Genomic DNA, 27,962 nt, shown 5'->3' on the forward strand with positions numbered 1-27,962 from the left:
CTCTGTCAGGGTCCTCAGCCTCCACCCAAACGTGGGAAGCCCTGGCCGAGGTACATTTTACCCTTTGTTATTTGATGATCACCAATAAAAACATCTAGAATGTGGGGATTGCCACACCACCACCTTTGCTTCCTGTTGTTTTGTTTCCTCTGAAGTGGGATCCTTTTCATGGATTGTTTTAAAGACCACAACCTCCCCTTCCAAAAATGTAGAAAATGGAACATTGGCAGCCAAGAAAAGAGTGTACAGGAAGTAGTATGGGAGATAATTGATACAGGCCCAACAGACAAAACCATCATTCTTACCAGATCTGCATCCCCTTTCCCCTCTTAGAAAGAGCGTATGTCTTGGCCAGTGCGGTCCAATAACTCTCTACAGTGAGGGAAATGTTCTCTCTTTTTGCTTTCCAGCATGGAATCTGCTAGCTGCATGTGGCTTATATGGAGCACTTGAAATGTGCGACAGGGATACTGCACTTTAAATTGTGTTTCGTTTTAATTACTCTAAATCTAAACAGCCACCTGTTGCTGGTGGCTACCATATTGGACAGGGCAACCTCAGGCAACGTCTTTAGCAATTAATCCGCAACTAGCCGAGAAATCCGTAAACTTACAAAAGCAATTTGGAGAGAAAAACCCTGTGTCGGCTCGTAAAGGGTCCCTATGTAGGATGCCCTTGCATCCAAATGAGTACCATTCTCTTGCCTTTCTTCCGTTTTGTGCCTTTGTTTTAGAACACTTCAGTGGGTGTTCCCTGACAGCTGGGCATTAGAAAAAACAGGACAGTGGGAAGAGAGGCTTATCAGAACCAGCTGTCTTGAGGGTAGTAACTCCAGAGCCTCAGTGTAAAAGCAGCTGTTAAAACAACTCTCCTCTTGTGCGTCTTAGAGTTCAAGTTCATCGTGGCAGTAAGTTCAGTTAGGGAAAAAGAGTGTTTATGTGTTCAGTGGGCCGAAAGGGCAAGGCTTGATTGATGCTTTTTAGGAGAAGACAAAAATGGAAAACACCAGGTAGTCACCTTGTAGAAGCTTGAATTCCAAGAGATCATTCCCTCTTTGAAGGAAGTCTCCGGAAGGCAGCTTGTCATATTCACTGAGCCCTGTAGGTAAAGGTTGAGCAGATTAGCTTTAAGGGGCTGTGTTTGAAAGATACTTCTGAAGAATCAGAGCTGAGGCAATGTCTTCTCCACCACTGTGGCTCTCATTTAACTTGGCAAAACTTAGCCTCCCCAGTGATAAGAAAACCCTTATGGATTCATTCACATTCGTACACCATACTGACACACACCCCCGCCTTGAAATTAAAATGTGTGCAACAGCGTTGGCTGCAGATTGAATGATGATGTCATCAATTCTCTCTCCCAGTGGCCAGATAGCTGTTTGTTTGTTTTTTCCTTTAGAGTGACATCTGAATTAAACTATAAACCACTCAGGTGAAATCTTTTTAAGAAGCACTTATTAACTTATGCTCGCAGCTTGGCGGCATACATGGGAAATGGGAAATAACTAAAATAGTTCTCAGGATCTCAGAAAGTGGATGAACTGATAGCTTCAGGTATCCACAAAAGAGCTGTTTCTCCCTTCACTTAATTTTGTGCCATGTATTTCTTGCCATAATTATAGGAAGGGCTTTGATTTTTTTTTTAATGATAACAATCACTTGTATTTTGGAGTCTTTCCTTTTTGCTAGGAGTTCTACAAAGCAATTCACCCATATAGTCTAATTTAATCCTCTCTACTTGATGAAGTTAGCATCATGTTGGGTCTAGGTCGCACTGTTGAGAAGGGGCTGAGTCAGGACTTGACCCTGGGGCGTTCTGCCTTTCAAGCCCCAGGTTTTAACCAAGATATAATTCCCTCATCTTACTCTTTAGTTGGTGAAGTGGTAAAATGCAACCTCTGTGGAAAGAGGAAGTTTAAGATTTTTTGTTCCCCCAAATTGTAACGATTTGACACATTCTGGAATTCCTGAGCCATTAACAAATTTTGCTCAGAGTTCTGAAGGAATATGAGAAAATTGTTCCTCTTAAAATTAAACCAAGTAAAAAGTAAAATTTGGGTTTAGAAGATTTTGAGGAAAAAAAGCATCCTCATTTATTTATTAAACATGCATTGGGTGATATTTCTGACATTTTAATATGCAAAGAGCAATGAAATAACTTGGGGTAGTCAATATAAGTGTTTTCTGTGTTCAGTGGATGTATAGGTAACAGGACAATAGATCAGGTTTTGTTAAAGCCAGTTGGGGGATTTGCAGATGCGTGTGGTGATGTGGTTCGTTGTCGAATGTAATCTGCTGCTTCCCTACAAGGGAATTATGAAAAAATGATGAAATGAAAATGTATTAAAAAGTGATTTCACACTAACAGCTGTCTGGTTGAAATAAAACACACCAAATGCACTGAGATACCTTCCCAACTGGTTCTTGGGCTAAATCTAAGCTCTTCCTTGAGCAACGCTGAGTTTCCTCTATTCCCATTGGTAGGACGGTCATCAACTCTGAGTTCTGGCCTTACATTCTGTTCCTTTCTTCACCCCCCATCGTCCCAACCACTGTATTCCTCTGTCCACGTGGCTGCTGGATGATAAGACTTGGTTATGGTTTGGGAGCTGTGTGGGATGAAGAGAGGGAAGACGTAGCAGAAAAAAAAACCAGTGGGCTCGTTTGCTTCTTCTTAGCTAAGACAAAGGAACACATACAGTCACCACATTTCAAGTGAAAAACCTTTTAACCAAATCATTTATTTACTTTCCCGGAACCTTAATTTCCTTTGGGCTGAACAGGCCTGCCATTGAAGCTTGTTGCCTTACTCCAAGTGGGCATACCATAAGCAATTTTGAAATGGATGAATGAATGAATGAGCCCGCTACTCAGGAGCTGAAATCCTTATGGCATTGGCCTAGAAATATGAAAATTAAGAGCTAATCTGTATGAGGGAATAATTAAAAAGAAACACATAGGATTGGATGTTGGTGGTGTATCAACAGTGATTTCCTGACTTGGGGAGTTGTATGGCATTTATGTAGGAGAGTGTCCTTGCATTGATGGGACATTATGTGTATAAGCAATATATACATGTGTGTATATATATATATGTGTGTGTATATATACATATACACACATACATACATATATACACATATATATGTATATGTATACACATATACATACATATATACACATGTGTATGTATATATATGTATGTATGTATGTGTATATATATATATATATATATACACGCCATTGTTAAATAGAGGGGGGTGTTGTAATAGTTCGCAGTTGGAAAACCTAGATAAGGGGCATAAGGGAGGTCTTCATGATGGTCTTGCAATCTTTCTTTAAGTTTGATGTATTTCAAAATAAGCTATTGTTAAAATTACTTAAACATAAATAGGTTCAGAGTGTGTATTTTACTTCACAAGGAAGTGAAGGGTAGGTCTCTGGATTTATTCCAGGACTTATAAGAATTCTGACGTATATTAGAAAGCTATTTTTATTCTCAGATTTCCACTAGCACATCATAACAAAAGTGTGTTCTGTAGCCAGGGCTCAGTAAAAATCTTTCTCAGTTTTTCACTGGTTTATGTCCCATGACTTTCTCTTCCCCTTGTCTCTATCTCCCTTCTTCCCTTGGCCCCCTCGTACCTATGCAACTAAAATGAAAGGCCCCTGGGAATGGTGTGGTTTTTATTTCTCTTTTTCCCAGGGAAACCCAGACTTTCATAGCAAGTCGTATCAGTAAATTCCAGTAAAATACTTGGTTGTATGCAGATTCGCCTTTTTTTTTTTTTGGATCTACTACTCCCCAGTAAAGCCCAGATTCCATTGAAAACTAAGGATTGTGTTTCTTTTGTTTGTTTTTTTTCCTCTAAAAACGCGTGTTTATTTTCCTTGCACTTAATAAAAAGTCCTCACCCAACCAACTCACCTATTTCTGCATTACAATGTGCCCTTTCTTGTTGAAATCATTATTTCCTTCTCATTGGTTGTCTTTTTAATCATATGTGAAATATCCGGGAACTCTTAGTGGTGGCAGGCCAGGGACATGATGTCAGGGAGGAAGTGCTGTCCCGAAGAGCGTGTTTGTTCATTGTAGTCATTGCTGTGTGTGGGAATTGGTTTCACGTTGTCCATGTCACGTTCTCTGGAGACCAGGACTTCCCAGCTCTTTTAGCCTAAGACCTTGATCTTGGATTGATGTTCAGCAGGCCCTTTACCACTTCCTTCCATGAAAAAGCTCTCTGTGCCCCACCATGGCTATTAAATCAGTTACAATCAATTCCGTTTTGAGATTTTGTTGAAGGACTTTCTGAAAACCTTAGGATAAGTCAGTGGTTTTCAACTGGGGGTGATTTTTACCCCCTGGGAACATTGGGCAATGTCTGGGGACTGTCTCAAATGGGTTGAGGGTGCTACTTGTATCTAGTAAATGGAAGCCAGGGATGTTGATAAGCATCCTACGAGGCACAGCATAGCCGCCAACAGCAAAGAATTATCTCACCCAAGATGTTGACATAGTACCAAGGTTGTGAAACCCTAAAGAGACATCTGGTGAGGAGAGGGAGGACTCCTCAGCAAAAGTCAAACTCAAGGTCACAGATGCAAGCCCCAAGGAATGTCACTGGCTAGCTATCAGAAAACAGTTCTCTCCAGAGAGTTGAATTTTCCATTATATATTATGTGGGATTGCGGGAAGCCATCAAGGTCAGTCAAAAACTTTCAAGGATGAGCTGAAAATATGAGGCCTCAACGTTGTCTTACCAGACTGAATTTGCAAACCAATGAGTAGAGTCCCTCCTTCTTTTTTTGAAGTCAGGAGGGAGAATTGTTATAAATGTCTACAAATGTGTCCAATGTAATGCGTAGACATTCTGCATGGCGATTCTGGCAGGAGTGACCAACTTTGGAAACAAAGGCACACACGAGGATGGGCATTTCTACAAAGGGCTACTCTGCCATGTTCACACCTTTGGATTGTTCTGGTAGCACTGATAGTTTGTACTTACAAGTGGCTTTTAACTTCGTGTTTCCGGCATCAGTATTTCCCTCATCCATGATAGAATTTGCACATATGTCATAGTCCGGCTGTATCTAGGAATTGGTGTGTCAGAGTTGAACATTTTGGTTTTTCTTTTGGATACTTTTTAAAAGTAGGATTCATTCCTCATTTGCATTTGATCAGAGAAGTAGCAGATTGTATTTCTGATTAGAGACTAAGGCAGAGGTGCAGAAAGTATTGTATGGGTTGTAAATAGGAGCAAATCAGGATACCCCCGTCTCAGCACTGTTGACGTGTGGGACCAGGTAGTTTCGTTGTTGGGGAGCTGGTCTGTGCATTGTAAGATGTCACACAGCATCCTTGTTTCTACCCACTGGATGCCAACCATCCTCTTGGTTGTAATAGCCAAAAATGTCTTCAAACGTTGCCACATCCCCTGAGCGGTGATATTGCCTCCTCCCTGCATTTCTATGGATTTCTGACAGTAAAACTTTTCTTTCCATATTCTCATGGGCATTAGGTGGGCTATATATAGACTGCAGCATTTCCCAAATGTGTCTGATACAAAATTCCTATTTTTTTTTAAGTCAGAGAAGTCCTTAAAGTTATAAAATTAAAAATAAAAAGTTACAAAATTCCTTTCTCCTTTCTGGAAAGATAAATTGTTACATTGTAGAGATCAGCAGGTTTTCACCATCAATGCCTTCAATTATTTCCCACCAGTTTTTTTTAAATCCTTAAGAGGAAGCCATACGTAGGTGATCAGCTTTTCCAGATGTGTGGCATTAAGTTGGCTTTTCAGCGCATGAACCTCTGAGGAAGAAAGTTTCTGAAGCTCTACCTCTCCTCTTCCCTTTGCCACTTTGCAAATCTTCCGTGCTCTAGCAGAAAGCAAATGCCGTGTCTCCAACCTCCACACTACCCATACGAATATACCTTCCGAAGAGCAGGCTCAACTCTGAGCATGGTGGGTCAGAGAACATTTTAGATGATGCCTCTCCTGATCCTAGAATGAAAATCAATCTCAGTACTTCTCCTTCAAAAAGGTCACAAAACAGTGGCCACATAAACACTAAACACAAAACACTATTTTGACTCCAAAACTTTTAGACCGACGAAATCTGTCAGTAGAGGAGAAGACAAGCACAACAAGCCCCAAGATACTGTTATCAACCTCGGAAGTTTTCTGGTAGGATCTAAGTCCTAATGAGATATTGTTTTTGACCCACAACGTTTAATGTATTTTTGATGGAATGCCACAGAAAATTTTATTAGAAGATCTGGACACTGGTGCCCGATGTAGAAGAGAGTTCTCCATAAGGCAAGTGAGTGCCACCTTCCAGAATTATCTAGAACCTTAAATTACCAATGGACTATGTAAAAATGACTTTAAAATTAGAAATTGACTTTTGCCTTTTACCTAATTGTAATCCGAATTATAAACCTAATTATATTTATATAATTTAACTGGAAGTGGAGACATAATAGCAACGACCCCCATTTACTGAGCATTTGCAGTGAGCCAAGCCCTGGGCCTGGTGCTTTTTTGTGCGTTATTACTAATTCTCATAAAATCCTTGCAGAATGGACCTTATTACGTAATAATGGATGTAATAAGATCCATTCTGCAGGTGGGAAAGCTGAGCTTCCGGAGGTAAGCAATTTTCCCAACATCATATGATCCGTAATTCTTGAAGCCCCACCTGACTGACTCCCAGGCCCCACGCTTTCCTGTTTCCTCTCTGGTAGGGCTTTCAAAATTTCCAGAACTAGTGATTTTCGATTTGTGACACACGCAAGAAACTAGCTCTTGCACAAATGGAAACCAGTGTAGCTCTCCTCTGCTTTTAAAAAAACCCATTGAAGCTGAGTCCTTAGTCTTGGAATGTTTCCCAAGGATTTTCAGCCAGGTTCCTAGTTTTGTTTACCTTACTTATCGAAAGTGGGAAGGAGCTGAATATTTGCATTTTTAAACAGAAAAATCTTGACAGTTCACTTGGTGTTGAATAGTTTTCAAAAAAAAAAAAAACAAAACAAAACTCCGGAATTAGGCTCGGTCACCCAGAATTCCCCAGCCAGTGCTCCGAAAGGGCCTGACTTCCCCCTGAACATTTACGGCACCCTAGGATGATGGGAATTGATACATTTTTAAGGAAACTTCTGCTGGACTAAGAGAAGTAGGGCTTTCTGAACACAACCTGATCCTAATATTTGGGTCACAGCTACACCACTTAATTGGTCTGTGGTGGCTGGTTTATGGAAGGTGTGCAGGACGTTGGCAGTGATTGATTTCTATCGAATTCGCCCTACGGTTACGAAATCTCAGGACTCCGTGTTGCTTTGGCAGCCCTGTATATCGTATGTTTTGAGGGGCTTTTCTTCAATGGAAGGGAACTTAAAAAAAAAAAAAAGTCCGTGGGCACCGGGGTGGCTCAGTTGGTTAAGCATCCAGGTCTTGATTTTGGCTCAGGTCGTGATCTCATGGTTGTGAGACTGAGCCCTGTGCCGGACTCTGCTCTGAATGTGGCGCCTGCTTAAGATTCTTTCTCAGCCCCCACCGCTTGTGCGTGCTGTCTCTCTCTAAAATTAATTAATTAATTAATTATTGAGAATAGCAAGTGTGCGTTTTTGAAGGTTTTCTGGTTTTGGTTTTGGTTTTGGTTTGTTTTTTGCTTTTACATCTTTCCAGCCAGAATGGAGATAGAAAATACCCAACCTACATAGAACCCCTTTGTGTTCATACATTTCTTTATAGGTTGCTTTCAGTCTGTATATTTACATTTTTCCACATGGGAAAAGTATCATTCTGAGATACTGTTGTTGTGAGAAACAACATTATGTGACGCTTGGGGTACAAGACGGTCTCAAAGGCTTAGAGCTGACTTTCAACAACAGTCTTGCCCTTGTAAGGGCAGAGTAGTATTCTGAGTTCCTAGCTTCTGCCATTTGCCGTTGGTCTTGTGTTATATTCTCATATAACCTTCCTCTTAGGTGTCCCCTGTGCAGTATTTAGTTCTTTTTTAAAAAGTTTATTTATTTAGAGAGAGAGAGAGAGCAAGTGGGGGAGAGGAGGAAAGAGAGAATCCCAAGCAGGCTCCATGCTGACAGATGTGGGACTCGATCTCATGAACCATGAGATCATGACCTGAGCCAAAACTGAGAATCGGATGCTTACCTGACTGAGCCACCGAGGTACCCCAGTGTTGGAGTGAGTAGACACAGGAGATAGGAGAGCACAATAGTTATTTACTTGGTCCTTACAATGAACTGAGCATTGTGCAGGATACTGACTTAATCCTTAAAAATTCTTGAGACATAAGTGGCCCTAGGTTCTTTGAGATGCTATTCATTCACTCATTCATGCGTTCACTTGCATATTCCATAAGTATTTGAATGTTTTTTTTATAAGCCAGGCACTTCTCTAGCTACTGGGGATATAGCAGTGAACAAAAAAGACAAAAATTCCTAGAGAAGAGGAAAATAGCTTGGAAGGGGGGATGGGAACTGTACATTTAAGGAGTCAGGCAGGTATCCATTAAGAAGGTGAGATTTAAACAGAGATAAGCTGTGTGGATATCAAGAAGAGTATTCTGGGTTAAGACCTAGAGACAGGTGTATTTCAGGCACATCTTAGCAATAGTAAGGAGGCCACCGTGGCTGGATTAGAGGTGGTGGGTGGTAGGATATGAAATTAGAGATACGATTGAGGCAGTATAACGGAGAGGTAAATCATGGGATGGGGATTGAGGGGTTAGGCTATTGGAATGATTTTTGCTTACACTCAGTGAATTAGGAAACCATTGTGGGGAGAGGAGTTGCGTGGGAACGTGAATTTGTTTTCAAAGACGGATGCTGGCTTCTGAATTTAGAGGAAGCTCCTCGAGGAATGGAGTTCTGGAAGCAGGGAGAATATTAGGAAACCATTGCAGTAAATCACATGGGAGAAGCCCGTCAGTGAGTGGTTCAGATGTTCACAGTGGAAGCGGTGAGAATTGGTGGGATTCTGATGTGTTTTTAAAGTAGTACCTAAGGATTAGCTGAGAGTTTCGACACAGGCTGAGAGAAAGAGAGGTGGTGGAATGAGCCCAAATATTGGGCAGAGAATAAGCAGAAGTTGGATGGAATTTCGATTGACTGAGATGGGGAGAACTCCAGGAAGGAGTGGTTTTTGGAGCCGGACCAGGGCTTATGCTTTGGACATGTTAAGACTGAGATGCTTGCTTATTCACCGTCGTTTCATGGCTCTGTTGAGCAGAACTGGAAAGAGATGCTTGCCGTGGTTAAGCATCTTGCATAATATCACAAAGGAAGAGACAGCCCTGGTCAAACCAGGTCTGAATGATTCCAAGACCAAATTCATACCTACCGCCCTCTTTGACTCAACCCTTGGATGTCCGTTTGAGTACATCTCAGAGTGGTGTAGGAATAATTTAAATTCACATAGAACCATTGACCTAATGTTAGCCACTTCAAATGCCACGTCATTCATGTAATAGCCATTTATGTTTTAGCTGGTTTTTATTTCTTCTTGTCTGATCCTTTCATAATGGTGCTTTGGAGCCATTTCTTTACCAAGTGATAAGCAGGAGGAGAAGCAAGAAAAGAAACATGGATGAGGGGTGCCTGGGTGGCTCAGTCAGTTAAGCGTCCCACTTCAACTCAGGTCATGATCTCACAGTTCGTGGGTTCGAGCCCCATGTCGGGCTCTGTGCTGACAGCTCAGAGCCTGGAGCCTGCTTTGGATTCTGTGTCTCCCTCTCTCTCTGCCCCTCCCCAACTAGCACTCTGTCTCTGTCTCTCAAAAAATAAAAAATTTTTAAAAACGTTAAAAATTAAGAAAAGAAACACGAATGAATAGTGCCTTAACAGCACCTTGGTCTGATCTGAACTCCCAATAGAGCAAAGCAAAGTTGGAGGATGAGCATCTAATTCAACAATGGTTAAGATAATCTTTTTTCCTTCCTGCTGAGATATGTTTCTCTGGATGCAGACTCAAATATGTATGCACGTTTCAGTTTTGGGGTGGCATTGGTATCCACCGGAAAGCAAACTAATTACATAAACTACTTCTCCCCCACCCCTGCCAAAAAAACAAAAAAAGTTGTAAGTTTTCCAGTATAAGATGTTGGACATGTTGGCACGTAAAGATGTTCCTTTCATGCCACGCCAATGGAGGAAGGTCCAGATACACAGAGAAAGCAAGACTGTGGAAGAGGCAATGGAATAAACTTGGTCCTGGTGTCTTTTAAATGACTGAATGGCAGATAGACTAGTTCTTTTGGAGGAGGAAGAAGTTCCTGACTGCCCTGTAGTATCATGAGTGGGTGTTCCTGAGCATTGTCATCTTCTAAAAGAATGACATCTCCAGGTAACCTCCAGTCACAGTCTGCCTGCAGAGTGCCAAGAAATTCTGGTCACTGTTCCCTCAGCTGTAGCTTTGCCAGAAATCACTCAGAGACTTCTTCACTTACCTTTGCAACAGCTGAGACCTGGCACAAATATCTCACCTCCTATCCCCTATGTTCCAGACTGCCTTCATGAATAATCCCGGGGTAAGCACAGGGCATGCGTCCTTCTGTCATCTCCACCTCTTTCCTGCAAGATTATTCTGCTGATGTCAGATTACAAATAATCATCACCTATAACCTTGAGAGGCAAAAGAAGTTGTGTAAAATTGGTCAGTGTGCTTAGAAATGGGGAGTCGGAGGGCATGTTAGGGACAACAGAGCCTGGGCATGTACTATGCCTCAGATTCCTGGGGGCACCACTGCACGTAGCCATGAGAAAATTCAGCTTTTGCAGATTTTGTTGGTTGTTATTCTTTGTCTTGATGGGGAGGAAAGCTGTCATATTTACATTCTGGCAGAACAACAAGAACCTCAATTCGGGTTTCATGACTCATGTAGCTAATTTCGTATGCTGTTCTGTTTAATGTGAATATTTGTTCTCCCCCCATAAGATGTTGTCACATTAAGAGGTTAGGAGGAGACAGCTGGAGAGCCCTGTGCCTCCTAATTCTTGGGGGTAACGGGAGGTGGAGGGCATGAGCCCTTCTTACTGTCTCCCCTTATTGGCTTGGCCCTCCCATCCCCCTGGTGAGCCATCTGTGGGGCCACCTACTTGGCTGTAGTATTGAGAGCAGCCTTCCAGTGTGCCCCAAGGGTTGACATGTGATCCTTAGTTCCTTTTCTCCCACGGTCTTAGACCTTTGGAGTACTGCAAAGACTGCCGGTGTTGGGGGCAACGGAGATGGAAGGATGGCCTCGTGCCCCATCCGGCTGGGATGACCGTGACTCGCGCATCTGCTTTCTTCCATGGTGTTCCCTGCCAATCTCCTGCTTTCTCGGCTCCTTTTCATGGTAATAAGTGCCATGGTGGTCCTGGACATAAACAGCCATCAGGCAGGCCTGTCAACATTGGCTTTACGCCCTGAAGTCACAGCCCTTGTTTCCTGGCAAAGCTTTCTCTCGCTCCTCAGTCACTCGGCTTCCCCGATACCCCCCGACCAGAGCCATTCATGGGTTGTGAGAAGCCCTAACTGTGTGCACACCCACCAGTTAACAAATAACTGTGACCACTGCCACGGCAGAGCCGAACAGAGCCAGGAAGTGAGTGAATGGGCATGCAGTAATGGCGATCCCTGGTGTGGATTCTGTGTCTCTAGACATTAAAGAAATAACATAACAAGAAACAAATGAGAAACATAAGTAGTCTCTCAGATAATAAGTATGAGCAGGAAATGGTGGAGTAGGAGAAAGATGTGGCATTCAGATGTGGGGTCCTTGTCTTCCTTGTCTTCCTGTCTTCTCTGGTCAGAGAGACCGTATTAATAATAGTCGATAAAAGTGAAAAGGGCACCACAGAAGCAGAGGAATCTTCGACATTTATGTCTGTTCTGTGGATTGCTCTGTGACCTTTGGAAAGGAAAAATCTTCGCCCTTTTACTTGGGTGAGATGTTGCCTAAGTCCCTCCCTTACTCAGCAGTGCCTGTGTTAGAATGTTAATCTGAGACTCCATTAGTTGACGTATATATTTTTTTTTAATGACTTTTTAACCACATGCTGGGGGGTATTCTAAAAGACTCTGCTGAGTAGAAATAGTGGTAGTGATGAGAGTGAACGTGCATCGATTTCTACACCACTTGACCAAAGCCCCAGGAGATCCGTCTATATGCACTATAGTCGTACATGTATACAGTTGTTCCACTTAATTGTAACGTAACTCTGTTGAGTGTAGACTGTGCTGTTGTCCCCGTTTTACAGAGCTGAGAGAGGTTCGGTAATTTGCCCCAGATGGCCCCGAGGTGAAATGGCAGGTGGCATGCCAGCCTAGCACTGCCTGATGCCCAAATGCCCTGCGCCCTGAAATGCTGCGTTTTAGAACAAGGTGAAGACAAGTGGTGAGCTTTTGTTTCCTGTGCTGGCACTCGTGCGCCTCCACCCGTTGGAATTTGTTCTTAGCTGGTGTCCCCAAACAGGAGCTTGTTATACTCACTCTTGTTCATACTCGTGTCTGCTGTCCGTCAAAGCCAGAGGCGGGAGAATCTGTGCCTCCCTTGCTAGTCCCTGTTGGGACTATCCCTTTGGAATAGAAAGAGTCAGGATGGCTGGTTAGCCGTGGCTGCTGAACAACACGAAGAATGCCCGTACTTGGCTACAAATCCCTGGGGCGACGGTGTTCTGTGCGGGGCACGGGAACTCCTAGTCCTAGGCGTGCACGTACTCCTTCCTCGCTGTGTCACTGTCAGCATGCCGTGTCTCCTTTCCTCTTGTGTTCCATTTGTGAGATAAACAGACAGACTGGATAATCTTTGAGATGCCCTTACAGCTCAGACAGTTGAGAGATTAGCCCTTGGTGAATGGACAGGCCCACATTTCCATTCATGACCGTGCAAAGAGCCATTCATCAATGAACGGAAATAATCATTCGCCCCATGACATCAGGCGGGCCCCAAAGAGTGAATAAACCCTGAAAAATGGCCAAGAGAAAATCAGGGTGTGGCTCCAGCCCAAGGGAAATCTGGCCCTTCATGTATGTGACTGTCTATTTGCACACTAAGCGTCTTTCTTCCCAGGGTCCTAAAGATGTTAGGAAAAAAGTAATAAAGTCAGACATACTAACTCTGTATAGGTACTGTCTCCCTGAGAGACTCGAGGAACCAGAAGCTTCAAATATACGCTCAAGAGACGTTCCATTGAGGTCCTTGCTCTGTGTTGTTGACTTGAGTGAGCAGGGGTGAGCACCTTGTTTTCCTCTCCGGTCCCTTTCTTCAGTATAGCTTAAGGAAGAAAGTGGTGATTCTGGAGAGAACCTGTTTGAAGACCAACTCTGTTGCTTCCTGGCTTTGTGTCCCTGGCTAAGTGACAGCACCTCCTTGTTTCTCTTTATCTGTAAAAAAGGAATCCTCAGGGGCGCCTGGGTGGCTCAGTTGGTCGAGCGTCCGACTTCGGCTCAGGTCATGATCTCGCGGTCTGTGAGTTCGAGCCCCGCGTCAGGCTCTGTGCTGACAGCTTAGGGCCTGGAGCCTGCTTCGGATTCTGTGTCTCCCTCTCTCTCTGACCCTCCCCCCGTTCATGCTCTGTCTCTCTCTGTCTCAAAAATAAATAAATGTTAAAAAAAAAATTAAAAAAGGAATCCTCATAGTATCTGAGTCACATGGTCGCTGTTGGGATTAATGACAGAAGCCAGTGTCCTTCAGCCCAGTTTTCCATTCACAGTTAAGAGTTCAATAAAAGGTAGCTGGTGTGATTTCCAATAGCTCTGCTCTGACTGAAAGAGGGGTCCTGGGGTGGCCTTTTTGCATCTCAATAACTTGTGCCAAATCGGTTCAGCCCTCACACTGTGGGTCAGATTCCGAGTGGTTCTTTCTTTGTGACATTTAGGCAAACATGACGTTTCGTTTAGAGCACACTTCTGTGATGCCTACAGATTTCACGTGTCCGTTCGTTCCCGCAATTATTTGCTGGCTGCCTACGGCGTGGAAGGCAGTTTATAAGCACATGTGAGTGATGGCTGCTTTCTTTTTCCTCGGTGGCAAGCCCACGTGGTGTTCCAGGCCCCACACTGAGCTGTGTTTGAAACTCTGATCCCTAAGTCCAGATCCTTGTGCTCACGTCCTGGCTTCCCCGGAAACGGCGTGCGCAGTCTGGTTTTGCCTTCCCCACTGGTGCCATGCTCCTGTATATGCCCTTCGTTCCTCCCCGTAACTGGCAAAGGCAGATGCGAACCTCGGGTGTGAGCCTCACGTCCTTTCTGATGGTACATTCTGCAGGTGAGGCTTGACTTTGTGTTTTGTTCAACCAAGTCCAAAGGAGACTAGAATCAGAAAGAGCCTGCTGTCCGTGAAAGACACAAAGGAACATTTTTTTAAATGAAGGGATTTGGATGTTACTTTCACATTTTAGGGACGCACAAGGGAAAGGCACATCATGATTAGTTCAGGGTCCTGCCCCCAAACTGAGCTCTGTTCGTCGGTCTCAGAGGGATGGTTCGCTCCCTGATTGGCAAAACTCCTTCCATCAGGAGAATCGTGACTTCACTTGGTCATGGCTTGCGGTCTCGGTCCTTCCTCTCGGCCTCCGAGCTCTTCCTTACCTGCTGGCAGCCAGTCCCGTGGTTGGAAATATGGGCTAGTTGATCAGTATCCTCCATCACACATTACACATAAACAGAATGTTTCCGTTTCTGTGACTGTGTATTTGCAGTATAAGTGTCTTTCTTCCCAGGGTCCTAAAGGTGTTATGAAGAAAGTAATAAACATGTTTCTCGTGTTTGCTAGATCCCTTGGAGTTGGAAATCACCTAGATATACAGAGCAGTGCCAGAATTCCGCCAGCTGTTCTCCTAGACCATCCATTAACCCCTGTGTAGTGAGCATCTGCTATAACCAGGCGGTCCAGGTCTATACCTCGGCCCCGCTGGTGCTTCCTCTAAGCCCCGGCATCTCCCAGCCCCATCGAGAAGCTTCCATCTGGCCAGATTCTCTGACCTCCAGCCTCCACTTCTTATTCCTTCTTAGTTCCTTACGGTGGCCTTACCAATTCCGCGCTCTCCTCTGTCTTTGCACACATGTTCAGGTTCACGGCTGCCTTGGCAACGCAGGAATCTCCCTCTCTCTAGGTCCTCAGCCCTTCTCGTCCTGGCAGACACACTGGGGTTGTTTGCTGGCTCCTTGATGTCTGAGAGACCACACACGTCTACAAAAGTGAAAGGGCAGAAGCAGGGCATCGCGAATGCCAGCGGTAGCACGCCGGACCCTAACCGGCACCATAACTAGGGCTACCACTGAGAGAGGACAAGCCCAGAGGAGAGATGATGAGCAGACTGCCCATGCCTTGAGTACATTGTTTCCAGCCAGATGAGTTGAAATGCAAGGATGTCAAACTCTTAAGACGTTAGGCGAGTAGACCGTGTTAAGGCAAGAGCTGAACAAAGCTTCACGTTAAACATCCCCTTTGAATGGCCTCACAGAAACAAAAGCCTCAAAGCCCAGGCATTTTGGATACTGACCTTGATGTTTTCTTTCTTTTTTTTTTTAATTTTTTAAATGTTCTGATTTATTTTTGAGAGAAAGAGAGACAGACTGTGAGCAGGGAGGGGCAGAGAGAGAGGGAGACACAAAATCTGAAGTAGGTTCCAGGCTCCAAGCTGTCAGCACAGAGCCCCACAAGGGGCTCGAACTCACAAAATGCGAGATCATGACCTGAGCCGAAGTCACTCAATTGACTGAGCCACCCAGGCACACCTGACCTTGACATTTCTAAGTCACAAGGAGAGACTATACCATTGTTTGGGAGTGTTGTGCAAAGCTGGCGAGAAAGCATGCTCGTAAACATGTTCGGTTGTTTCTCCAGAGGAGCAAACGTGGGACTCCAACTGGCAATTTAGGAGGCTATATCCACTGCCCATTTAAGGACTTAAACATTCCCCAGAGCAAGAACCCTGAGACATGTAGCCCACAGATAGCACATAGTAGGTGATGCGCTGAACTTTACTCTTAAATCTCAGTGATGCACATCGACTCAAAAGTCAGCATCTGGAAAAGGACTGGAAATGATCAGATGGAAATTTCCCTCAGAGTAGAAGAGCTGAAACGTTTGTTTATTTGATTATCAAAATGACAGCTTCTTTAGAGAAATCATAATAGACCCACTCATGAACCTGTTAGATATGAAAATTTCCATAAGCAGCTTCTTTTCTTCACTGGTAAGTTAGAAAGCATGAGATGAAAAGTGTTTTTTGTTTTTTTTTTCTGATCAGTTACCTCGAGAATGTCCTTATCACTTTTAGATCTTCATTTTAGGCAAATAATATGTGAGTCATGCTGAACTATTGCATTCTTTTTTTCCAAGTCGGTTCCATTCAAATCCCCAGATAAGAAAAACGCACGTAGGAATGGGTGGGATGTAGCTAATCTAGATGTTAACAGGATGTTTAAGGCATCGTATTTGGGAACTCCTTTGTTCCCTTTCATTTGAAGGGCAATAAGCATGGGTCACACCAGTAGTGCCCCTCAGATGAATTAGTATCAGTGATGTTCGTGATAATTCAACTGTTTCCCTTGTGTTGGCATTGCCCTCAACAAACGTCTGTCCATCTGTGTTGCAATCATGTGGGGAGAGGTATCTAGAAAGCTTTGTGGTTACTTACACCAGGTTGGGAACACTAGTTATCTCCAATAACAGTGCCTATCTCAATGGTTGTTAGGATGATTAAATGAGACGTTGCACGCACGGTCTTAGAGCAGTGGGTGGCACATAACTGAATGCTAGAATATTGTGCCTTTTCTCATTCTGCCTCTGTAGGTTGCTGTCTACTTTTAGACTGTCCCTCCGATGCCATGCAGATTACTGAATTAGCATTTTCATCAACTCTCTTTCCCCCCTGCCCCTTCATAGTAAAGGACAGCTTGCTATCAATGATTTGTATGTTGAAATGATTATCCCTATAGGTGGATTTGTTTTAAGTTCATCCATGTTCATCACCATTATGCCTCTTTCTTCATTAAGCACATTTTCCCACCCAGGAATCTGTATCTTTCAAGTTCAGTCTTTTTCCTACAGATAAATACATCCTTGACGCCCGGGGCTGTTTTCCCATCCCTGTACACGTCATCACTGTCCGGTTGCCCATACTGCAAACCTAGGAGTCCCTCCTGAGTCTGCCTTCTGCCCTGCACCCCATGGCTGATCCACCACAAACTGTCATTTCTACCTTAAAAAAAATAGGTCATAAGTCCACCAACTTCCCCCATCCCAATACCTCTGCACCCTATTTAGTATCACCATCACCTCTTGCCTGGACCAGTGCACTAACTCTTCCTGAGCAGTTTTACTATTTCCCTTCATGCTGTATGCCCATCCATTGTCCTCTCAGTAGCCAGGGTAGAATTTCTGAAGCAAAAATCAGACCGTGTTTTGCCCTGATTTAAAACTCTTCTGTGATTTTTCCAAATCCAAATGCATTATGACGACCTATGAGCTCTGCACGGTCTGGCCCTGGGGGAAGCCTCAGGAGCCCTCTTGCACCCATGGCAGCCTGTGTCCTTCAGAGCACTCATTTGTGTTAATAAGCATTCATTTGTTTTTTGTCAACATTGCAGTGTTTTGATTAACACTGGCCTGTAAGCTCCGTGCGGGCGGGGAGTAGTCAACTTCGTTCATCACTATATTTCCAGCTCTTCGCATAATTTTTGAAACTTAGTAGTTGCTCACACGTTTGTTGAATAAACACAGAGGAACTCATCCCAAATTCCACTTGTGCCCCTTTGTTATTTATTCGTCCAAGGAAAGTTTCTAAGGACCAAAATTAGTCACTAACAATAGAGATTATTCCATATGCAAGTCATTAGACCGGTGGTTTGTAGGAATATTTCTAGGAGCTTCATTTTAAAAACCTTCTAGAATTATGTCCCAAGTCTTTATATACGTCAAAGCACCATAGGTTGAAAGATGGGTATTTTTGTTTTGATCTGAATATTCAAATTGGGCTCCTTTCTTCCTCACTGTATGCTCTGTTAAGATTTCCAGAATGACCTCTCCAAATCATAATACTGTCATAAGATGAAGCCCAAACGAAACCAGCAATGTTTCCCTTTCCTAAAGCAAAAAGTCAGGGCCAAACCTATTAATATACATATTTCAAAATAATCTATTCGCTACTATTGAAATCTTTACAATGATTTGTGTTTACTAGAGAAAGAGGTCTGGCACATTTATGAATGATATAACTTTGGACATGCTTGGTAACACCGGTTGAATTAATACTAGGCTACATGTTTTACGTGATGCTATTTATCTATTAGGCATGAAAGGGCACTTTGGTAATTTAAGTTAACAAAATCACTAAGTTAGTGAGGGCAATAAGAACTATTGAATAGGGGGCGATGACACGAAATCTATTCCCATTGCAGTTTCACATTTTGTTCTTCTTTCTTAAACTCATTTCCCTCTAAAAGTCAAGAACATTATATTGGGAAGTAATGTGTCTTGAAAATCTGAGCCAGCAAGCTTATTATCCAAGTGGTAATGACTTCTGTAATCGCTAATGAGGCAATGGACGTTGAATATCTCAGTGCACTCATTGGGGCCAGCCTCTTGCCTGTTCCACAAGAAGCTGTCATATCAAATTTTTGTCCTGACTCCATGGGCGCTTTGATTCCTAGACCTTTCTGAGAAACCTAATCTGAAATCAAAGTCAAGTTCCTTAGATGTGGTCAGACAAGGTCACATTTAAAACAGTTCAGTGAACTTGCAGATCAAAGTTGAAAGGTAATGCCCCCCTCCCAGAATTGGCACAGACTTACCTGCCAGCTTACCTTTCGGTTTCTAATGTGGCTTTTTCACCTCCTTCCCAACGGACTGGGAAAATGAGAGTTTATCCTCTGAAAAATGGTAGGAGAGTTTCCTTAAATCATTTCATTAGGAAATTGGACACAGTTGTATTTTGGAAATGCACGTTTATCCAAATCAGTGAATCGCAAGGCATTTGGTTGAAGAAGTATCCTGATCCTGCATCAAGTGAGTTGTGCGAAAGGCATCCTTTCTAATTCATAGGAAGATTTTTTAGAAACTCAGGATGTCATGGTAATTTCAGGTTCATTGGCTTTATTTTTTGGCCAAAATTGTCAGGATTTACCCGCACTCTTGAAGAACCCAAAATACTAGGCAGGATTGCTTGCTGAAATACTACGGACATTTTTTTTCCCCGAATGCTATCTTCTTGCCGTGTAGAGCGTTGAGATATTACCTTAAATGGTGTTGGAAAAGGGGGGAGATGGTGACTCTTGTCAGGTATGATCTTAACATCTCACGACACGGGTTTTTATCAAACTCCATGTGATTTAAAAAAAAAAAAAAACACAACAACAACCTTGCCATTGCTTTATATTTCAGTGTTCTGTCTCTTGTGGTCGAGGGCATAAACAACGAAATGTTTACTGCATGGCAAAAGATGGAAACCATTTAGAGAGTGATTACTGTAAACACCTTGCTAAGCCAAGTGGGCACAGAAAGTGCAGAGGAGGAAGATGCCCCAAATGGAAAGCTGGCGCCTGGAGTCAGGTGAGCAATGCTTCTCCTCTACGACTGCTTCCTTACCTTGGGCCACGTGGCTGACACCGGCGTGTTGGTTGTGTTTGTCTGCACAGGTTTGGTTTTTCAGAGGGGAGCTTGGGGACGGGGAGGGACGACTCTTTCCGTCAGGTTAGTTGTTACCTGGCCGAGTGGATTCCACCCTCGGGGCCTTGGGTAACACCTACAGTAGGATGGTTGTGAGAATTAATTCTAAGTAGTAGTAGATATTGATGTCAGACATCTAGCACAGAGTAGCCCTTTAATACTTCGCTGATGGCATTTTTATCATCACTCACCACTTAAAAAAACACTAACTCAGATGGCAGTAAGGTTGACTCTGGTCACCTCGCAGGGACTGGGTCTGAATTTACCTTTGAGGTTCTTAAAGAAAGGGCTGTCAGTGTGAGGTATTATAGCGAATGTTCTTACATACAGCAGAAGTGGGAGACAGAAGTTCTCTCTCATTTGCTAGCTATGTGACCTTGGGTGATCTGTTTTCACCTTCCTGAGCCTACTACATTTAGCTCTTATGAGGATTTAATGCAATAATGAATGCCAAGTACTTAGTTCAGAGGTCTTAAATCTAAGAGGCTCTCAAGAGTAGTATTTTGTGTGGATGAATGTGATGTGTGTATCAGATGGGGAAGGGGTAAGTACCCAAGAAACTGATTGCAGTCAGACTCCGCTAATTCTAAACATTTGATAATCTAGCCAGGAGCTGGGTGAGAGAGTTTCCCTGTTGGATTCAACAAAGAACTCCAGAAGCTTCTATTTATCTATAAATAATTGTGTGAGCTAAAGTCTCTCACACGTAATCCTTGAAGCTGATCTCTTTACTCTGTACTTGAACATTTTCTCAGCTCGGTTGAAGGTACTTACCTAATAGTAATAAGGTGCAGGGGAGCCTGGGTGGCTCAGTCGGTTAAATGTCCGACTTCAGCTCAGGTCATGATCTCATGGTTCATGAGTTCGAGCCCCACGTTGGGCTCCTCGCTGACAGTGTGGAGCCTGCTTGGGATTCTTTCTCTCTGTTGCTGTCTCTGTCTGTCTCTGTCTCTCTCTCTCTCTCTCTCTCTCTCTCTCAAAATAAATAAATAAACTTAAAAAAAGTAATAAGGTGCAGTTTCATATATTCTGTATATAATGTTGCTCTTCCCCTCCACTGATGTGCCTCAGTGAGGTTTTACTGACTTTGTGGTTCTCCCGTGCAGTGGAGAATCACACAGCTGCCCCTAGGAATCAATAGAAAGGTAGGTTCCAGGTTGGCACCCTCTAGATTTGGTTCTTTCAGAGCCTTGATCTTGATTCCTGAAAGCCTCAAAGAAGCTTTGGACAGTTGTGTTAACATGGGGAGGAGTTGGGAACCCTTCATTTCGATGTGACTAACGGAAAGTTCCTCTAGCAATGTGAATTTTTCCTAAAGGCTCTGAGCTGTCATCATTGCCCCACATGCATGCCCTCCCCCCACCATAGCCACTTCACAGAAATGTAAAACATGACCTGCATCATTCCTTAGAAGAGTAGCCCCATCCTTCTCGAGGCCTTTATCGGAATGATCGCGTGTGTTTGTGTTTGTGTTTTAATTCAACAATCCGAGCATCGGTGCCCAACCAGAGCTAGTTTCCCCTCTGGCTTCCCTACAGGATCAGATTTCAAGGCAGCGTTTCATATTGGTCTTCCTTAACGGTTTGTCTGAGTGACTGCTGTCCTCTGTAACTTCCAGCCCTTTTATTTGGGGAGCTATTCAATTCATGTAAAAGCCTGCAGCTAACATTATTTAAGATATTGCACTAATTAGCTTGCCCTCTTGTAGACTTTCATGCTCTGTTGCTTTTCTTTATGTTGCTTGGCCTCTACTTATCTATTTGCATCATGCCCTGAATATTAAGTTTAGAGCATGGAGATGATGCTCATTTTATAGGGCTATGTATTTGACATAGAGACAATTAAAAGAATCTTTCACTCTCTACTGGTAAACACAGAGTGAGTTTTAGCCCAGCATTCTGTGGTCTTTTGGGGAAGTCCAAAATTGCTTACAAAGCTGGGATGATTAGGTTTGAACCCTGTGGGGTTTTTTGAACATAATGTAATAGGATTATCAGACTGCCTCCCCAGAAAAGACTGCACCTGTTCAAAATGATTGCTTAGAAAAGTCTAGTCACCTTTGTAGAAAAATGCAAGTAAACACAGTTATGTAATGGTCTGTGGCCAGCTTTGAAATGCCCTGATTTGATCTGTAGAAATGAATTATAAAAGCGGGCAGGACAAGGTGCTGTGTGAGTAAAATCTGACTTGTGCAGTTTCGAAGTGTAGCTGAAAATAATCAGATGCAGTGGTTGATGGAGAAAGACGGTATGCGTGGTTAAAGACTATTGGCTTACTAATGATCCAGTGGTAAACAGAAATGTCCCTAAGGCAGGGATACCGAAGCAAGAGTAATGATTACCCATTTGCAACAATGGTTGGAAGATTTTATATCTGGTTCTTCTGTTTTCTGCCGGTTGCTATATCCTAGTCATCTCTTGTTGAAGGTAGGAAGAAGAATGAGTGCAACTTCTCATCATGTTGAAATGTCTGATGATGACAAGACGTGTAGAATGTTGGGGTTGGCAACGGGTATGCTGTGTTAATCTTCATAGTCTCGCCCTCAAAATTGGTGCTTTGAGATTTAAAGGGGAATGTTTCATTTCTCCATCTTTTGAAAATCTTGAATTTGTCAAGGAAAATTTTCCAGTAAAAGGAGAGCTTTTACTGGAAGACATCCAATAAGAACAAACTGAGGGCTGATGGGGGGTGGGGGGGAGGGGAGGATGGGTGATGGGCATTGAGGAGGGCACCTGTTGGGATGGGCACTGGGTGTTGAACGGAGACCAACTGGACAATAAATTATATATTTTAAAAAAAGGAAAACATCCTCACTAAAACTGTAAAGCATTTTTAGAAGCTCATGTTCAATTTGTGTAGATGCTTTTGATCAAGAGGTAAGGGATGCACATGAAATTTTAAGACAAAAATCAGCCTCGAATTCTTGATTCAGTTTGAGAAATGTGAAGGCTCGGTAATCCCATGAAACAGAAGCATTCCTGAGTAAAAATCGTTTAATCTATCCTATTCTTCTAGAAAGGCTTTCAAAAAAAATGAAGGTCAGAAATAAAAAGATTAAATGAGCAGATTAGAGTAAAAGTAACACTTTATCGTCACTCATCAGTCATGAATCCACGCAGTGGAGTCATTCATCAGTCCTGAGATGCATATGCCTCTCACACCTTAACCTCTCTGTTCTCAGAATGGGCCTAACAGCCGACAGAATGCCATGATTTAATTAAACTAGACCTTTTTTGTAGTGATACAAAACATTATGCTTTGTCTTGCAATCAGCGGTGCCTTAGGTTAAGGGAAAATAACTAATTTTTAAAAGCTCTCCACCGTTCATGCCAAAATGGAAACTGGCAAGTTGCCTTGTGAATCCACCAGCCATTTTTGGTGAGGACTTTCCTTGTGATTCCAGTGAGAGCAGCTTGGTTTTGGTGTTTGATTCTGAAGTATTTTGCAAGTATCTAATGCAGAAACATGGCAAACGTGTAGCTCGTGTCCTTTGAGAAATCAAGGAAACCATGTGCACAGAGTCGGTGATGAGAAAGGGTCGCTTTCGTGCTTCGAGCTCTCCGTTGTTTTGTTTGTATTTGAACTGTGAGCACTGATGTTGATTTGTTTGAACACAGGCTTCTCACCCACACTCTTGCTGACGTAGTACGGAAGACTGCATCATATTAGCACCATATTTTAAAACTGGAAGCCAAATTCTAATCCACAGTGACCATGGTACATTGCCTAGGGCAGAATTCACTTTGGCTGCTTTTGGGTTTTGTTTTTGCTGGAGTTGGAGTGATTATCTCTGTTCCTTGCCGTATTTGTGCACGATCTCCCTAAAAGGTTTATTAGGAAGTACAAAGATATGTCGTGTGCCATGCTCGGCATGGAGCTAAGCCCTCAACTAGGGGGTGATTTTGTCCTTTGGGACATTAGGCAATTTCTAGAGACAGGGTTGGTTGTCACAACTTGGTGGAGGGCGGGGAATACACCTGGCATCTAATGGTTAGAGTCCACAGATGCTGTCACACTTCCTACAGTGGATGAAACAGCTCCCAGCAAGAAAGAATTATTAGGTTGAAAAACCCTAGTACAGAGCCAGGAACATAGTAAGTGCTTGGTAAAAGGTGGCTATTATCATTGGGACTGTTCTTATGTATTAAAGTTGGTTCCGAGAGTTCTTTGTCAAGCTAGTCCCTCCTCTAAATAACATCACCACCATAATTTCAGCAGTAATTCTGGAAGAAAGTATGTAAACACTTTCCAGTTTTCAAGTATATAGGACTCCCCACACACCAGAGGGTGCACAGAGATTCTTTTGATCTGTGGAAATAAGTGTCAAGGCCCCCGGTCAAGTTGGTGAGGCCTGCACACCAGCTAGCAATGCCCGGTACCGAGAGCAGACAGATGAAACATAGCTCCCGGCTCAGTAGTTCGGAACGAAAAACACCTCCTTTCAGACCTGCGCATCCTGTGCCGGAATGATGGCAGAGGGAGCACATTAGCAGAGACTGCCCGACCTTTTTCTTTTACAAACTAACGAAAGCCTGTTCCAAATGGAACCAGAAGCATTAAGCACACACATGTGCACACAGCACAGCCCTCACCACCTCCAGGGTCACGCAGAGGTCTTTCGGTTGCTGCTTTATTCACGAGGTTTCCATACACATCGCTCAGAACTCTCCGAGCAAGCCTGACTGGCTGTGTATGCAACTCATTGCCTCCCTCGAGACACAGTGCGGCCAGAAAAGTGCAACCCAGAGAGTTCACCCGGATGCAGCCTATTACATTCAGAATAAAGATGACCCTAGATGCAGGATTCGGAAAGGCAGAGCTCATCCCGCACATGCCTTTAAGTCGTGTCAAAACTTTTATTTTTTATTTCACACCTGGCTTTGACATTATAAACATCAGAAGCCACGACGGCATGTTATATAATTGAACTTCCCTGTGTCTTTGCCTTTTGAAAAAGTATGCAACGCTGGAGGAAGTGATTTTTTTTTTAGTTTTGGATACTTATGGCTCTTAATACCTTACCTTCGTTGAACCATAAGTAATTTACTCAATAACAATAGCATCAAAAAGAGGTTTCATTTATTTAGAGCTTGAATAGGAGACACTCTGAAAGTCTTTCATGGTTTTTTTTTTCCTTTTTCTTTAGGTTATTAGAACGGTAGGAGACTTTGAATATATATCAGCCCTATGCCATGTTCAAATTTGTTTACCTAATGGTTCTTAGTCTTTCTCTGTATTTCCATTTCGATACACTGTTCTGGAAATGTACTCTTTTATATTTAAGACCCCAAATTCAAATGGCGGCAGGGTTTGTAGTCGTCATTGTTTGTTGTCAATGATGACGCCGTTGGAACATTTCTGTCATTCATGGGATGACACTCCCAAGTTACAGTTCCTTCATTTCCAGGGTAATCAATGGAAAACATACGTGTAGCTCCCGTGAGCCTTAAAGGGTCATTCTCTGTAGACAAGAGCATTACTTGTCTTCAGGGGCCCTCCTATTCCACCCAGGACACAATGACTTTAAAAGTCTGGTTCCTTCTGGGTCACAGACTCATTCAATCCAATTAATACAATTAAACCCAAACAATAGCAGCTGTGTTGCCTCAAAATATTTCCTTCTCTTTAGCTAGCTTTGATGTGAACATTTGAGCCCCTCCCTGGCATAGACTCATCTGAAATGATATGATTTCCCGAGCTGCCCTCTGAAGAGCACCAACTATTTTCTTAAAATATGAAATGATTGGGCACGAATACCTTTCTAATTGAAAGGATCATGATTCTATTCTTTAAGACTTCCTCTTAGAAATACGGCTTTAATGTATGCTAAACTTGTTTTCTCAATGCCAGACAAATTAGCGGAGGCTGAGCTATCGCAAAAACTCAGGAACGATTTTAAATAAACGCAGTAATATGCTGTTCTTTCCAAGCAAATGTTGCCTTTGGTTTTTAACTGTCAAAACCTTAATAAAGACAATAATTCTTGGCCTGCCCATAAGTGAGATTATGAAACCCAGCAATGAGGAAACCATTAAAAAGTTAATTTAAAGGAAAGTTAATTGCAGATTTAATATGGCGTTTTGCAACTTGGTCAACAAAATGCTTCAGCCTGATTCACAGTATTTTTCAGGGGCTGGAAACATGACGCCCGCCTGAAGAAATGGCTTTTCCTTGTCAGTTTTTATTCTTCGTGTATTCATTTGAGGTTGTAAATAGACACTAACACTTTAGTGAATTCAGTAGTTTAAAAAAAATTCTTCTTTCCTCTATCTCCAGGAATAAGAGCAAGGAAAGAAAAAGACTGGAGAAAATAATTCTGCTTATAAGGCCCTAAAAGCTTCAGTAATTTACTCTCGTTGGGTTATGCTTTTAATCTGCCAAGAAATTCTTCTTGTACAGCACTTATCTCCAATTTTCAAGAAACTGCAATCCTCCGGGATAGTAATCATTGGGGATTTTCATTTCACATGGCAGCACTATTTATTTCTCGATCGTATCGTTTCATAACGATCTCTCCCAACCTCTCCCATCTCCAAGACTTTTGGTATCTTTAGAGATTCCCCAAGAAAGGTAGAGATACTTTGCTCGCTCACCGGCATCGACAGGCAGTGAGTTTGCAGATTTAAGTACATTATCTTGGGTCCCCTTCATTGGAAATTAGAAAGCTTTGTAATCGCAGGGAAAGTCATTGGATTAGGAGTGCATTCCCCATGACTGTGACCCTCGCCACTCCTGCCACACACACACACACACACACCCTCCCCACCAAATGACCCAAAGCTCCCACTTACACAGTCTTTCTTCTTAGTGCTCTGTGTCCTGCGGCCAAGGCACACGGCGGAGAAGTGTGAGCTGTCAGACGGGAACACACAAAACAGCCAGAGAGACTGAGTGCAACCCCTACACCAGACCGGAGTCGGAACGCGCCTGCCAAGCCACACCGTGTCCTCTCTATGCCTGGAGGGCAGAGGAATGGCAAGAAGTAAGTAGAGCCATGAAGTGGGCACCTGCCAGGCATTTCGCTCAACCCCCTTGCAACCATCACATCCGTTACCCTGAAAAGCCTTCAAGCACGGTGACAAGGCTGGCTGTTTCCCAAAAGGTTTGCTGTCAGACGGCAAGCGGTTCACTCCGACGAGGGTGGGAGAGCTCCTCCTTTTTATGCAGTTCCTACGTCTGTGTTCTTGAATGTTCCAAGTCTGGCTGCCTCCAGAAAAGCTGTAACAGGCCTTGGGCCAAATGCAAACAGCCATCTTTCACAAAAGGAGGGGGAGATGGAAGAGATATTTTAAATATGTATACCCAAACTTGGTCATTCTGTGTCAGCTCAGACAGCCACAGGGCAGACTCCAGGTAGGACCTATTCTGTGTTTGTCTCCTTTCCGTGACTTGGGCTGTCAAGGAGAAGACAGGCGGTCGCTTGAAGCCCCAGTTAATTAGTGAAGCATTTCCAACATTAAAAAAAAAAAAAATGATGGGATCTGAAAAACGGCTCAGTTGATGCAGAAATAGACTTGTTTTCTCCCTCACCAAGTTAATGTTTAGTTAAAGAAAACACTATGCGTCCCTGGAGAAGAGCCTGGCTAAGGAAGGTAACACTTGGGCAGGAGATAATCTCCTGTTTCCAGAACAGAATACTTTGTAGAAAGGGGAGAAAGAAGGTAAGAAAGCAAAACTGTGTCCGTTGACTTTGGAACGAAATAATAAGCACATGCTGTAAAGGGTTCAGAGATATGAATGATAAGATAGGAATTTCCCACCAGGAGTGATTTTTAGAACAGGGAGAAACAGCGCCTGGTGTGTGCTACGTGCTTTATATTCTTCCCCTCACTTAATCTTTTTAAGCACTGGGCACAGTGGGCATCACTATTATCATCCCATTTTGCAGTCAAGAAAACTGAGGCTCAGAGAGCCAACGTCATTTGTCCAAGCGTCACGTGCCCAGATGGTGCAAGACCTGATTCTAAACTGAAACCATTACCTGATACTACAGCTGCATTTAAAAATCATTTTACACAAGCACTCATGGCAATGCTGATGTACATTTTTTCCAGTTGTATTGAGCTATCATTGGCATATAACATTGTATTTGTTTTAGGTGAAGACATGATGATTTGACGTATGTATGTATTATAAGTTGTTATTAACAGTAACTATGTTATACTTAACATCCGTCAGCTCACACAGTTCCAAAATGTTTTCTGGTGTTGAGAACTTTCAAGATCTATTCTCTTAGCTTTCAAGTATATGATACAGTATTGTTAACTTCAGTCACCATGCTGTGTA

At 43.0% G+C, this 27,962-nt stretch overlaps 1 protein-coding gene and 1 long non-coding RNA gene across 17 annotated transcripts in view; one reads left to right on the forward strand and one right to left on the reverse strand.

The window, feature by feature from the left end:
* LOC106968823 (uncharacterized) lies at positions 1–27,095 on the reverse strand. 11 transcript variants are annotated; one of them, XR_008297063.1, is made up of 7 exons: positions 26,731–27,093; positions 26,468–26,633; positions 15,036–19,752; positions 11,119–14,728; positions 10,470–10,644; positions 3,928–6,004; positions 1–1,098 (listed from the first exon to the last, which is right to left on the reverse strand). It is a non-coding gene; the product is annotated as an uncharacterized LOC106968823 (long non-coding RNA). The 11 variants fall into 11 exon arrangements; XR_008297066.1 differs by lacking the exon at positions 1–1,098 and adding an exon at positions 1,648–2,302; XR_008297064.1 differs by lacking the exon at positions 1–1,098 and adding an exon at positions 2,331–2,677.
* Positions 1–27,962, forward strand: part of ADAMTS9 (ADAM metallopeptidase with thrombospondin type 1 motif 9) — a 163,799-nt gene that overhangs the window by 96,587 nt on the left and 39,250 nt on the right. For 5 of the 6 annotated variants that reach the window (XM_053219112.1, XM_027039170.2, XM_027039171.2 and 2 more), the window contains 2 exons: positions 19,392–19,559; positions 26,485–26,658. In XM_053219112.1, coding sequence (XP_053075087.1) covers positions 19,392–19,559; positions 26,485–26,658 — 342 coding nt within the window. The remainder of the gene's footprint in view (positions 1–19,391; positions 19,560–26,484; positions 26,659–27,962) is intronic. The other variant, XM_027039172.2, reaches the window with a different exon arrangement.

This window comes from Acinonyx jubatus, chromosome A2 (genome assembly GCF_027475565.1).
Source record: "Acinonyx jubatus isolate Ajub_Pintada_27869175 chromosome A2, VMU_Ajub_asm_v1.0, whole genome shotgun sequence".
In the NCBI taxonomy this organism is placed as follows: Eukaryota; Metazoa; Chordata; class Mammalia; order Carnivora; family Felidae; genus Acinonyx; species Acinonyx jubatus.